The following is a 13,002-nucleotide window of genomic DNA, read 5'->3' on the forward strand; positions in this document are numbered from 1 at the left end:
CCCACAATAGTGAGATTGTACTCTGAAATGCCGCATTTGTTACTCAGTTCGAAGGATCTACATTAAACACTGGCCCCAACCACATTCTGCGATTGAGCAATAATACATCATCATTCCTCTACAATCCAGCTAGAGCAAGCCATAGGGAGAGAGAACAAATATATAGTGGTGGATGGAGTGGCAATGAAGTAGTTTTTTGGTGCAACCAGTTTCTCTGAGAAGTATACGGAACCCTTCCTACCTGCTGAGTAAGGCTCTTGTTTCTCAATGCACATGAATTCCTCTCTCTCATATTTGCTGCGGATCCACTGTTCCCGAAGCACTCTAAGAAGAAAGCAGAGAGTAAACTTTAGAAAACTTCACCAGGAGCGCAATTGTTTAGCACAATAAGGTAATGGCACGGAGGCGCAGCAGTAGAGTTGCTGCCTTACAGCGCCAGAGACCTAGGTTCAGTCCTGACTATGGGTGCTATCTGTACGGAGTTTGCAAGTTCAGAAACCAGAGCACCCGGTGGAAGCCTATATGGTCACAGATATGATGTACAAACTCCACACACACCTGATGATAGATCATTGACTTGTTGTCTCTCTACTGACAGACCTGCTGTGCACTTTTTAGGATTTACGGTTTCTATTTCTAATTTCTTCACGTAATGTTTTTGCAGGTGACAGAGTGGAAAGTTGGAGGCATTGGGGTGCAGGAGGGGGTTAATCTAAATGCTTTTAACACTTTACCGATTAGTGTATTTTTAATGGTATCATGTCAAAAGGACATCTGACTAATTAAACACCATGAAGATACAAGGAACTGAAGACGCTGGTTTACAAATAAAAAAATATTTTTAACTGGGTAGGAAAATAACAGACTTGATTCCCAGACCATTGGTTGTTAGTTGCTCAGAGCTGAACGAGATGACTCCAATTTTAAAAAAAAGGACATAAAGCGCTGGAATAACTCAGCAGTTCAGGCAGCATCTCTGGAGAACGCATGGATAGGTGACGTTTTGGGTCTTCAGACTGATTGTGGTGGGGGGGGGGGGGGGGGGGGGGGGGGGGGGGGGGGGTGGAGGGGGCAGGACAAAGCCTGGTGAGTGATAGGTAGATACATGGAATTTATATACAGGTAGATTATGGAAATAGTTATCAAGAAATAAAATCTATTATCCGAAGATAAAAAGCAATATGCTGTATAGTCCCTTACCACCAAATTGTATTTCTATAGTTTAGTTTAGTTTAGAGATACAGCACGGAAACAGGCCCTTCGGCCCACTAAGTCCGTGCCGACCAGCGATCCCTGCACACTAACACTATCCTACACACACTAGGGACAATTTACAATTTTTACCGAGCCAATTAGCCTACAAACCTGTATGTCTTTGGTGTGTGAGAGGAAACCTGAGTTCACAGAGAAAACTCACGCAGGTTATAAAACTTTGTACAGTATTTACAAACCTAGCATTCCTAGTCAGGATCAAACCCGGGTCTCTTGTGCTGTAAGGCAGCAACTTTACTGCTGAGCCACCGTGCCACCTCAGAACACATTTCAGAGTTAAATTTGTAAGTGGTCGAATCTGGCAAGGGCACAGTCTGTTGAGCGTGTCCCACACAATGTGTTGAGTCACTTTTGTTCCAAAACATCAGCTCGGCATTAATAAGTTGAAATCAAGACTGTTCCCTCAAACAGCACAGTGGACAATACACAATTCTACATCACTTCCTCTTTCAACACTGCTGTCACATAAGCCTCTCACTGTCTCACTGCAGTTATTGCATGCTGCATAAATCCAAGCCCCACTAATCAGGCACAGATGGTGTGTCATACAGTACCCGTGTTAGGCCCCATTCAATTTATCAACCATCTCCATACAATTTCTGGCAGGAAATGCTTTAATACAGGATAAAGCATTGTATATGGATGACTACATGTTCCATATAATTAAATAAACATGCTACGATTTAAATTAATCTCAGCCTTCACCAACAAGCCGTTCACACGGTTAGCAAACTGATTTTAGCTGTGTGTTGTGGTTTCCTCTGCCTATGCCTGAAGAAGAATTTGCACCTGAACTTGCACCATAAGACTTTGCTCGGTAAGATCTCAGGGCATTCTATGACCTATGCAGGTCATTGGGCACTTTTCCAAATGTAGTCATCGTTGTTTAAAGGAATGGGAACAACTAAATCGTACAAACCAACATCGAAAAATCTCCCTCCGGGGAATGACTCGACAACCCCATAATTTGTTTTTAGACATTCAGCGTGCAAACTGGCCCTTCGGTCCACCGAGCCCGTGCTGACCATCGATCACCCATATATTCGTTCTATGTTATCCCATGCACCAAGGACAATTTATTGAAGCCAATTAACCCAAAAAACGTACACATCTTTGGAATGTGGGAGGAAACCGGAGCACCCGGAGAAAACCCACATTTTACAACAAACTCTGCACAGTCAGCACCCATAGTCAGGATCGAACCTGGGTCTCTGGTGCTGAATCAGCAGCAAAGTAAATGGTCAGATTATCTACTTGAGTGTAGGAAGGAACTGCAGATGCTGGTTTAAACTGAAGATAGACACAAAATGCTGGAGTAACTCAGCGGGACAGGCAGCACCTGTGGAGAGAAGGAATGGGTGATATTTCGGGTCGAGACCCTTCTTCAGACCTATTCCTTCTCTCCAGAGATGCTGCTTATCTACTTGAGTGATGTAGATTAAGTAATAAGTGTAGGTCAAAGCCCCAGTATAACTCCTCTTCTTTGCTTCAATACATTGACAACAGGATCCTTTACATTCATTTGACAAGCCCTATTTATACAAAATACAGACAAAAAGAATTGTGATTAATGTCTGAAGACATGCTCAATGTAATCAATACAATAAAAAATGACAGCTTGCTGACTTACTGGCAATCTGTAAATGTCGGTCCGTAGTAAAATGGCGGCCAATTTGATTCATATTTTGCTTTAACTATGCTGTTCCCATTGGAGGTCATGAACTTCGAGAGAAAAAAAGCACAGATATAAATCAGAGTCATACGGCGTGGAAACAGGCCCCTCGCCCCAACTTGCCCACAACAACCAACATTTCCCATCTACACTAGTCCCACGCCTGCATATGGCCCATATCCCTCTAAACCTGTCCTATCCATGTACCTGTGTTCAAGAAGGGAACTGCAGATGCTGGAAGATCGAAGGTACACAAAATTGCTGGAGAAACTCAGCGGGTGCAGCAGCATCTATGGAGCGAAGGAAATAGGCGACGTTTCGGTTTGAAGAAGGGTTTCGGCCCGAAACGTCGCCTATTTCCTTCGCTCCATAGATGCTGCTGCACCCGCTGAGTTTCTCTATCCATGTACCTGTCTAATTGCTTCTTAAACGTTGCGACAGTTCGACTCAGGAAATGTCAACTAAGCTTTCGTAATTTTTCTGAATTATAGGGGTGGGTGGACTATCAGTTGCCGGAAAATCAGTGTTCAACCTGTATTGAATTACTGTTAAGTTAATGGAAAGATACAGCACGGAAACAAGCTCTTCGGCTCACCAAGTCCACGCCGGCCATCGATCACCCATTCACACCAGTTTATGTTATCCCACTTTCTCATGCACTCCCTGCACACCAGGGGCAATTTTACATAAACCAGTTATCTTACAGAGAACAATTAACTGCAGAGTGGTGTGGACGTAGCTCAGAACATCACGCAAGCCAGCCCGCCTTCCATTGAATCCATCTACACTTCACGCTGCCCTTATTCAATGGTCCAAGGGCCCGTTTCCATGCTGTATGTCTAAATCAAGCAAAACTGTAGCCACAATGGACTGGCAGTGGAGGGCATGGAGGTATAGTGTGGTCTCATTTATTTTATTTCAAGTGGTAAAAATAAACCACATTGGGAAACAATAGAGGAAAGAAGGGTTTGAATTTCAGAGTTCCCAGCCACACTAATCCATCCATCAGAAGACCAAATGGAGCAGGTGCAATGTATTATATGTCGCCTGATTTGATATTCCAACAAATTCAATGGGAAACAATACTGGCTGGTTACACCCAATTGAGAGATTCCCAACCAATCCTGGTTAGATCTGAATGACCATTCCAGACCAGGAATCTGATGTTCCACTGTTCCCAACCTGTGAGTGAGACAGACAGGGGGAGTGGGCAGGGGGTCAGGCAGAGAGAGAGGGGGGGGGGGGGAGAGAGGGAAGAGAGGTGGGGGGAAAGAGAGGGGGGGGGGGGAGAGGGGGGAGAGGGGGGGAAGAGAGGGGGGGAGAGAGAGGGGGGGGGAGAGAGGGGGGAGGAGAGAGAGGGGGGGGAGAGGGGGGGGAGAGAGAGAGGGAGGGGGGGGGAGAGGGGAGGGGGGGGGTAGAGGGGGGGGAGGAGAGGGGGGGGGAGAGAGGGGGGGAGGGGGGGGGGGGGGGGGGGGGGGGGGGGGGGGGGGGGGGGGGAGGAGAGGGGGGGAGAGAGGGGGGTTAAGAGAGATAGATAGTTTCCTTTCATGTAGAGAGGGGGGAGAGAAGGGGAGAGGGGGAGAGAGGGAGAGAGAGAGGGAGCAGAGAGAGAGAGAGAGCAGAGAGAGAGCGGAGAGAGAGAGAGAGTGAGACAGAGAGAGCGACGTGTTGCAGTGAGAGAGCACTGCAGAGAGGAACAAATAAACACTATATGTTATCTGATATGACCTACCTGAACTTCATCGTCCTCCCAGGCATCTAACCGAACGGATTTCACTTTGCTAACTTGAGGAATATTTCGATGAATTCCCGAACAATTTAAACAAATAAAAATTCCAAGAGTATAGGATGCCCAGTCATTATCTGAAAAAAAAGATCAGGACTTTTATTATGAGACCCTCACTTTTTCCCCAACGGGAACCATTATTAAATTATACATCATCAAAACACACAAGCAGGTCAGGTAGCATCTATGGAGGGAATGGACAGGCGAAGATGGGTCCCCACCCGAAATGTTGCCTGTCCTTCCTCCCTCTGATGCTGCCTGAACAGCTGAGTTACGACAGCACTTTGTGTTTTGTTCAAGATAAGAGCATAAGAGGGGGCGCTGTCCTGTGCATGGCTGCCCAGCCAGCAGCTGTCTGTCTTTTCATCTTTTTATTTTTTATTTTAGTTAGTTAAGTGTTTTGTTTGGACGTCTAGACTTTTTTATGTGGGGGAGGTGGGGGGGGAAGGGGAAAACCCTTTCAGGGTCCCTACCTGGTCGGAGAGGCAGCTTTTTTCCGGGCTGCAGCTTCGACCCGTCCTCGCGGGCTACCAGCAGGCCTAGAGCGGCGTTTCCTGTTGGGGACCGCCCAGATCCTCGGCTTCGGCGGCGGCACAGCGCTGGAGCGTTATCGCAGAGCGGGCGATGCCTTGCCCGGGTCGCCGTGTTGGAACTCCGGTGAGCTGAAGATCGCTGAGGAAAACATCACGGAGCTGCGGGATTGTGGAGCGACCAGCTGCGGGTGGCGGCGCTGAACTTTACACCGGGAGCCTGGGATCTCTAGATGAGATAGCCAGTGGTGGAGCTCCAACCGGCGCGGCCTTGTTGGCTTCGGAAGCCGTGGCCTCCAGTACGGAAGTGGCCGTTCCAGGGTTCCCATGCCGCTGAGAGGACTCTCCCTACACCGGAGCAACATCACCCGGCGAGAACGGCCTGGAACATCGGGCCTCCATAGGCAACTGCGGAGGCTTCAATAGGCCCGACTATGGGTGGACTGGGGTTGGGGACTGGAATTTGTGCCTTCCCTCATAATGGGAACCATTATGGGGGGATGTTCTTTATGTTTAAAACTCTTATTAATGTTATGTCTGTATTCCTTCTTTATGTGCTGCAAAATGGCAAGAAGCATTTCACTTCACTACACCCAGGTGTATGTGAATGTGACCAATAAAATACCTTTGATACCTTTGATCTGCAGTTTCTTGCATCTCCATTAAATCATACATTCTTTTCAGTAAAAATTCTTTGCTTTCCAAAAATCACTAATTCCTTGAGCAGTGGCTTAGGGGTCAACATCATGAGATGTTGACCCCTGACAGTACATCAAGCCTCAATGATTTCGACAGTCCATTGAATCTTCAGTGTATACACCTTGATTACATACCTATAGCCTCTCTGTACTACAAAGAACAATCGTCGTGCTGAAGAGCTTGCTTCAGCTGACAGTTAATAGTTTCTGAGACTTACCACATCTGAGCTATTACTTCAGTGTCTGTATCACAGCCCTGCTTCTTAAATATTGATCAGCTGCCTCGTGAATAATTTTCATCAAGGTCCCAAGATATTTCTCCCAGTTTAATTTACCCTGTCAACATGCTGTTATACATCACAAGTAATTGAGTTTGTTTGTAATGGACTTCCACTAGCCTGAGTCGACATATTTTGCGCAGTAAACTCTGAGCTCGTTTAATAATCTGTACTGCATTAGACATGATGGCTTGATTAATAAATTGTACAATACAGACAGATTTGCATTTCCATAGTGTCTGGCAAACCAACTCCTCCTAAATAACAAATGAGGCACTTTCAAAATCACTGCTGTAATGTAGAAACCGAGGCAGCCAATAGCTAGGTACTAAATTTTTAATGAAGGATAAATATTGTCCAGGATGTTGAAATAATGTCATTGCCTGCTTGGTGATACACTGGTGATTTTCTCGTTATATTGGCTCCTGGACCATATCTCATGCCATGGGTAGAAGCCACATAATTTTGTCGCTTATCAAGTCAGTTTGCAGCCTTTTGTCCGGGATTACAATTAGAAAGTTTTCAGACAGCACAAAAATTGAAATCGTCGATAGAGAAGAAGGTTATTTAAAGATAGTCTGAAGAAGGGTCTCAGCCCGAAACGTCACCCATTCCTTCTTTCCACAGATGGTGCCTGTCCCGCCGAGTTATTCCACCTTTTTGTGTCTATCTTTGGTTTAAACCAACATCTGCAGTTCCTTCCTGCACAGGTTGTTTAAAGATACAGGGAGATAATAGTCAGCTAGAAAGCAGGGCAGAACAGTGGCAGATGGAATTTAATCAAGCCAAATGCAAGGTAATGCATTGTGGCAGATCAAATTCTGGGAGGCCATATAGGCAGGGACCTTCGGAGCATTGATATACAGAGAGACCTTTGGATTCCAATCCATAGCTCCTGAAAGTGACAACACAGTGGGGGCAAAGTAGAGGACACTTTGTATGCTTGTCTTTATAGTCTGAAGCAATCAGTAAAATAATTGGGAAGCCATGTTGCAGTTGTCCAAAACATTGCTTAGGCTGCACATGCAGTATGGTGTAGCAGTTCTGATTGCCGCACTACAAGAGGGATGTGGCTGTAATAGAGGGAGTAAAAAAGAGACTCAACAGGATGCATTTGAAATGTAGATCTATCGTTATATGGAGAGACTGGATAGGCTGTGTTTATTCCCACTGGAACATAAGAAGCCAAAGGGCAACTGTATAGATTGTAAAATTATGAGGTTGATGTGGGAGAGATAATCAGGATGTTTTATTCCCCAGTGGAAAGGAGTCTAGAACAAGATGACACAGTTTTAGTTTAGATATACAGCACGGAAACAGGCTTCGGCTCACCGAGTCCACGTCAACCAGCGATATCCCCACGCTAACACAATCCTACACACCAGGGAAAATTTACAATCTTTACCAAAGCCGATTGACCTACAAACCTTTACGTCTTTGGAGTGTGGGAGGAAACTGGAGAACCCGGGAAAAACCCACGCAGGTCACAGGGAGAATGTGCAAACTCCACACAGGCAGCACCTGTAGTCAGGATCGAACATGAGTTTCTGGTGCTGTAAGGCAGCAATTCCACCGCTGCGCCACCATACCGGTAAGAGTTAGGGTGAAAGGGGGAGAAATTTAAAGGAGATTTGTGGGGTAAATTTTTTCACAAGAGATTGGTGAAGAGCTGGAACAAGCTGCCACACTTGGCAGGGCAGACAGATACAAAGACACAGTTTAAGAGGCATCTGGACCTGTACTTGTGTAGGAAATGAATGGGAGATACAGCTCTTAAACAGGCAAATGGAATTAGCAGAGCAAGCAACATGTGTGGCATAGACAAGCTGGGTCATAAAGGGCTGATTCAGTGTTGAACATTTTTATGATTCTATGTAGGGAGGCTTCATGGCGCAACGATAGAGCAACTGCCTTACAGCGCCAGAGACTCAGCTTTGATCCTGATCTCGGGTGCTATCGGGAGTTAGAACCTCCTCCCTATGACTGCATTTGGTTCCTCTGGTATCCTCCCATATTCCAAAGGCATGCAGATGTATAGATTAATTGACATCTGTAAAATTGCCCCTAATCTGCAGGGAGTAGGATTACATAGAATTTATGTGAACGGTTGATTGATGATCAGCGTGGACTTGGTGGGCCGAATGGCCCGCTTTCATGCTGTGTCCCAAAAATAAAACTAAAAACCCTCTGTCTATCCAGGTTTTCGTCATGAATATGGGTGTTGGATAAAAGCACCCCCTCTTCATTTTCTGAAAAAGATCTGGCCAGTTAAACTTAAATCAACTAACATCGCTGAGCAGAGAGAAGATAGCGGCGAGAAATTCTGTGCAAGTGTTATTTGTAGACTGGTGTTGCACAGCTCATTGCCAAAGCCCGTGGAGATGATTACCAGCAAGCACATGGTTAAACATAGTTGTACAATGCTGTTCCACCATTCAAAGGTTCAAATGTTCTTTATTAGTCACATACACCAATTGGTGTAGTGAAATGAGTATTGCCATTGCAGCACATAAAAAAGAAAACATAACGATAATAAAGAAATTTAACATAAAAAACATCCCCCCACAATGGTTCCCATTATGAGAGAGGGTACAAAGTCCAGTGCCCATCCCCATGTCCACCCATAGTCGGGCCTATTGAGGCCTCCGCAGTCGCCTTTACGGAGGCCTCGAGAGAATCTTCTCAGCGGCATGGGAAACCTGGAACGGCCGCTTCCTTACCGGAGACCGCGGCTTCCGAAGCCAACAGGCCACGCTGGATGGAGATCTACCACTGGCGATCTCGGCAAGAGATCCCAGGCTCCCGATGTAAAGTTCTGCACTGCCGCCTGTGGCTCCACAGACCCGCAGCTCCGCGATGTTTCATCGGCGGTCTTCAGCTCACCGGAGTTCCAGCGCGGCGACCTGGGCAAGGCATCGCCCGCTCTAGCCTGCGAGAGCGCCCCAGCGCTGCGCCGCCGCCGAAGCCGAGGTTCTGGGCGGTCCCCTCAGGAAACACCACTCCAGACCCGCTGGGTTGAAGGTGCAGCCCGGAGAAAAGCCGCCTCGCTGACCAGATAGGGACCCTGGAAAGCAGTTTCCCCACCCCCCCACACCTCCACATAAAGAAGACTAGAACTCCGATAAACAAAAACTCAACTAACTAAAAATTTTAAAAAAAGATGAAAAAATGGACAGCTGCAGGCTGGGCAGCCATACCCATACAGGACGGTGCCCCCTAGTCCACAGCGCCCCCTAGCCCGTAGTACCAAACTACTATTTAATTTGCCTTCAACTCATCAGATGGCAATGCAGAGCCCATTGTTAATAAAAATCCATCAATGTCTTTTTAGATTGTTTGTGGCATCATTCAACGGATTACAACACCTCCAATTTCAGTGCATCTCTCAACTGATAATACTGCGGGCTTGGCAGAGAGATGCATTGATATCATTTACTTTAATTAGAGCATTACAAATTGCCAAGATGAACTGAATAGCTCAACCAAGTTTAACTCCATTAATACTACACAAAATATTGGCATGTGTTAAATTGGGATATAGTGGAGGGAATCGTGGAGTGATCCCACAGTCTGTTACTGCCACAGATGAATCGCCATGTCAGCTATTCAGTATTCTTGGTTGCAATTCCCTGGAAACAATTCCATAATCTACTACAAAGTTTTAGTACGGTGCCCATGGATGGATACTGATGAAATTTCTATTCTGCCCAGAGAACATGAAGTACAGCACAAGAACAGGCCCTTAAGACAATATGATGCTGAACATGATGTCAATATAAACTAATCTCATCTGCCTACACATGATCCATATCCCTCCACATCCATCTGCCCACCTAAAAGCCTCTTAAATGCCAACATCGTGTCTGCCCCCACCACTGCCCCCGGCACTGCATTCCAAGCATCCGTGTAAAAAAAAAACCCTGCACACCTCCTTTCAACTTTGCTCCTCTCATTTTAAAGCCATGCCCTCTAGTCCTTGATATTTCTACCCTGGGAATAAAGTTTTGACTGTCTACCATCTATATGCCTCCCATAATGTCATATACTTCTATTGGTTCTCCACTCAATCTCCGGCATTCCAGAGAAAATGTGAGGTTATCCACTTTGGTGGCAAAAACAGGAAAGTGGATTATTATCTGAATGGTGGCCGATTAGGAAAGGGGGAGATGCAACGAGACCTGGGTGTCATGGTACACCAGTCATTAAAAGTAGGCACGCAGGTGCAGCAGGCAGTGAAGAAGGCGAATGGTATGTTAGCATTCATAGCAAAAGGATTTGAATACAGGAGCAGGGAGGTTCTACTGCAGTTGTACAGGGTCTTGGTGAGACCACACCTGGAGTATTGCGTACAGTTTTGGTCTCCTAATCTGAGGAAAGACAATCTTGCCATAGAGGGAGTACAGAGAAGTTTCACCAGACTGATTCCTGGGATGTCAGGACTTTCATATGAAGAAAGACTGGATAGACTCAGTTTGTACTCGCTAGAATTTAGAAGATTGAGGGGGGATCTTATAGAAACTTACAAAATTCTTAAGGGGTTGGACAGGCTAGATGCAGGAAGATTGTTCCCGATGTTGGGGAAGTCCAGAACAAAGGGTCACAGTTTAAGGATAAGGGGGAAATCTTTTAGGACCCAGATGAGGAAAACGTTTTTCACACAGAGAGTGGTGAATCTCTGGAATTCTCTCCCAGAAGGTAGTTGAGGCGAGTTCATTGGCTATATTTACGAGGGAGTTAGATGTGGCCCTTGAGGCTAAAGGGATCAGGGGGTATGGAGAGAAGGCAGGTACAGGATACTGAGTTGGATGTTCAGCCATGATCATATTGAATGGCGGTGCGGGCTTGAAGGGCCGAATGGCCTACTCCTGCATATATTTTCTATGTTTCTATGTAAAACAATCTAAGTCTGCCCAACCTCACCTTGTTGTTAATACACTGAAATCAGGGCAGCAGTCTGGTAAACCTTTTCTACATCCTCTCCAAAGCCGCCACATCCTTTCTGCATGGGGCAGCCAGCACTGTACGCAGTACTTCATCCTTTAAATATTGCTGATGTTAATCGGCATTGAGTAACACCCTCACTTCTGAATCACACAGATCTGTGTCATACAGGTCTAGACCACTTGCCTGCATTTGGCCCATTTACTTCCAAACGTTTGCTACCCATGTGCCCATCTAAGTGTCTATTAAATGTTGTGATCGTACTTCTACAACTACATCCTCTGGCAGCTTGTTCCATATACCCACCACCCTCTGTGAGAAAAAGTAGCCCCTCAAGTTCCTATGAAATCTTTCCCCTCTCACCGTAATCCCATATCCTCTGATCCTTGATTCTTCCAACTTTGGTCAAAGACTGTGCATTCACAGTAGCTATTCCCCTCATGATTTTATACGCCAAGGAATAACGTCCTAGCCTGCCCAACCACTTCCTATACATAGGCCCCTTGAGTTCTGGCATTATCCTCATAAATCTCTGCACTTTCCAGCTAATTACACCCTTCCTATTGCAGGGTAACCAAAACTGAACATATTATTCCAAATGTGGTCTCATCAATGTCTTGCGTCTGTGTTCCCACTCTGGGATTCTCAGGCCCAATATTGTTAAAACAGAAAAATAATTTTTAGATGGAATGGAAAACAACGGGCCTTTAAGGTCAGGTAAAGGGCCTGTCCCATCTACGCGACCTTTACAGGCGACTGCCGTCACCCGTCATAGGTCGGCAAAATGTTTAACATGTTGAAAATTCAGTGGAGACCAGAAAGACGCTTCGACTCTTTGGAGACCTCTCACGACCATACAGGCGACCCCTGGCGACATGTTGCGGATGAACTCTCACGACCATAGGAGACCTCTCACAATCATACAGTCTATGGTCGTCAGAGGCCTCCAAAGAGTCGTAGCGTCTTTCTGGTCGCACCACCACCTCTCTCTGTGTAAAACAAATCTTGCCTCGCACATCTCCAGTGGCGTAGCGTGGGGGGGGGGGGCAGTGGGGCGGTTGCCCCGGGCGCTAAATTTTTAGGGGCGCAAAAAAATTGTTGCTCCGAGGCCAGGCCGCCGCTGTCGCTGCCCCAGCTCCGTGGCCAGGCCGCCGTTGTCGCTGCTGCTGCCGCCGTCCCAGCCGCCGCCGCCGCACCCGCCCCGCCCCCGCTAATGAGGAGGCACAAAACTTTAAACTGCCCCGGGCGCTCAAAAGCCACCCTACGCCACTGCACATCTCCATTAAACTTTCCTCCTCTCACCTTGTAGCTATGCCCCCTAATGTTGGACTTTTCCACCCTGGGAAAAGGTTCTGACTGTCTACCTCATCTATGCCTCTCATAATTTTATATACTTCCATCTATTTTCCCCTCAACCTTTTGTTCAGCAGGAAGTGAGATCATTCCAGCTGTCGAGGATATTGGCGCCTCTGATTAAGTCTCCAGCTCCAGCTTCAGAGGCAAGTCCAGGATACCTTGGCTGGTCATAACATGCTATAATCATCAACTGTTGGCACAGCCTCACAGTTGTATTTATTTTAACTCGGTTCTATCCAAGTCTCTGGACAAATTCAATTTTGTTCGATTTGGAACAGAACTTTAGAGCTCTGCGTCTTGGCAACATATTCAGTTTTAAACAAAGCATTGTGTTCAATCATTTGCAACAGGCACAAACTCAAAGTCCAAATATTTGATCGTCCTGTACTGATCTGTTATCATGTAGAAACAAGGAACTGCAAATGCTGGTTTATGAAAAAAAGGCACAGTGTTGGAGTAACTCAGCGTG

The 13,002-nt window shown here is 46.3% G+C and overlaps 1 protein-coding gene across 1 annotated transcript in view; it reads right to left on the reverse strand.

Moving 5' to 3' along the window:
* LOC129706958 (arf-GAP with dual PH domain-containing protein 1-like) overlaps positions 1 to 13,002 on the reverse strand; it is a 120,690-nt gene that overhangs the window by 57,436 nt on the left and 50,252 nt on the right. Inside the window, exons 2-4 of the mRNA XM_055651643.1 lie at positions 4,677 to 4,807; positions 2,903 to 2,994; positions 242 to 324 (exon numbers count right to left, since the gene is read on the reverse strand). Of these exons, the coding sequence (XP_055507618.1) occupies positions 242 to 324; positions 2,903 to 2,994; positions 4,677 to 4,807 (306 nt within the window). The remainder of the gene's footprint in view (positions 1 to 241; positions 325 to 2,902; positions 2,995 to 4,676; positions 4,808 to 13,002) is intronic.

Source organism: Leucoraja erinacea, chromosome 20, assembly GCF_028641065.1.
Source record: "Leucoraja erinacea ecotype New England chromosome 20, Leri_hhj_1, whole genome shotgun sequence".
Taxonomy (NCBI): Eukaryota; Metazoa; Chordata; class Chondrichthyes; order Rajiformes; family Rajidae; genus Leucoraja; species Leucoraja erinaceus.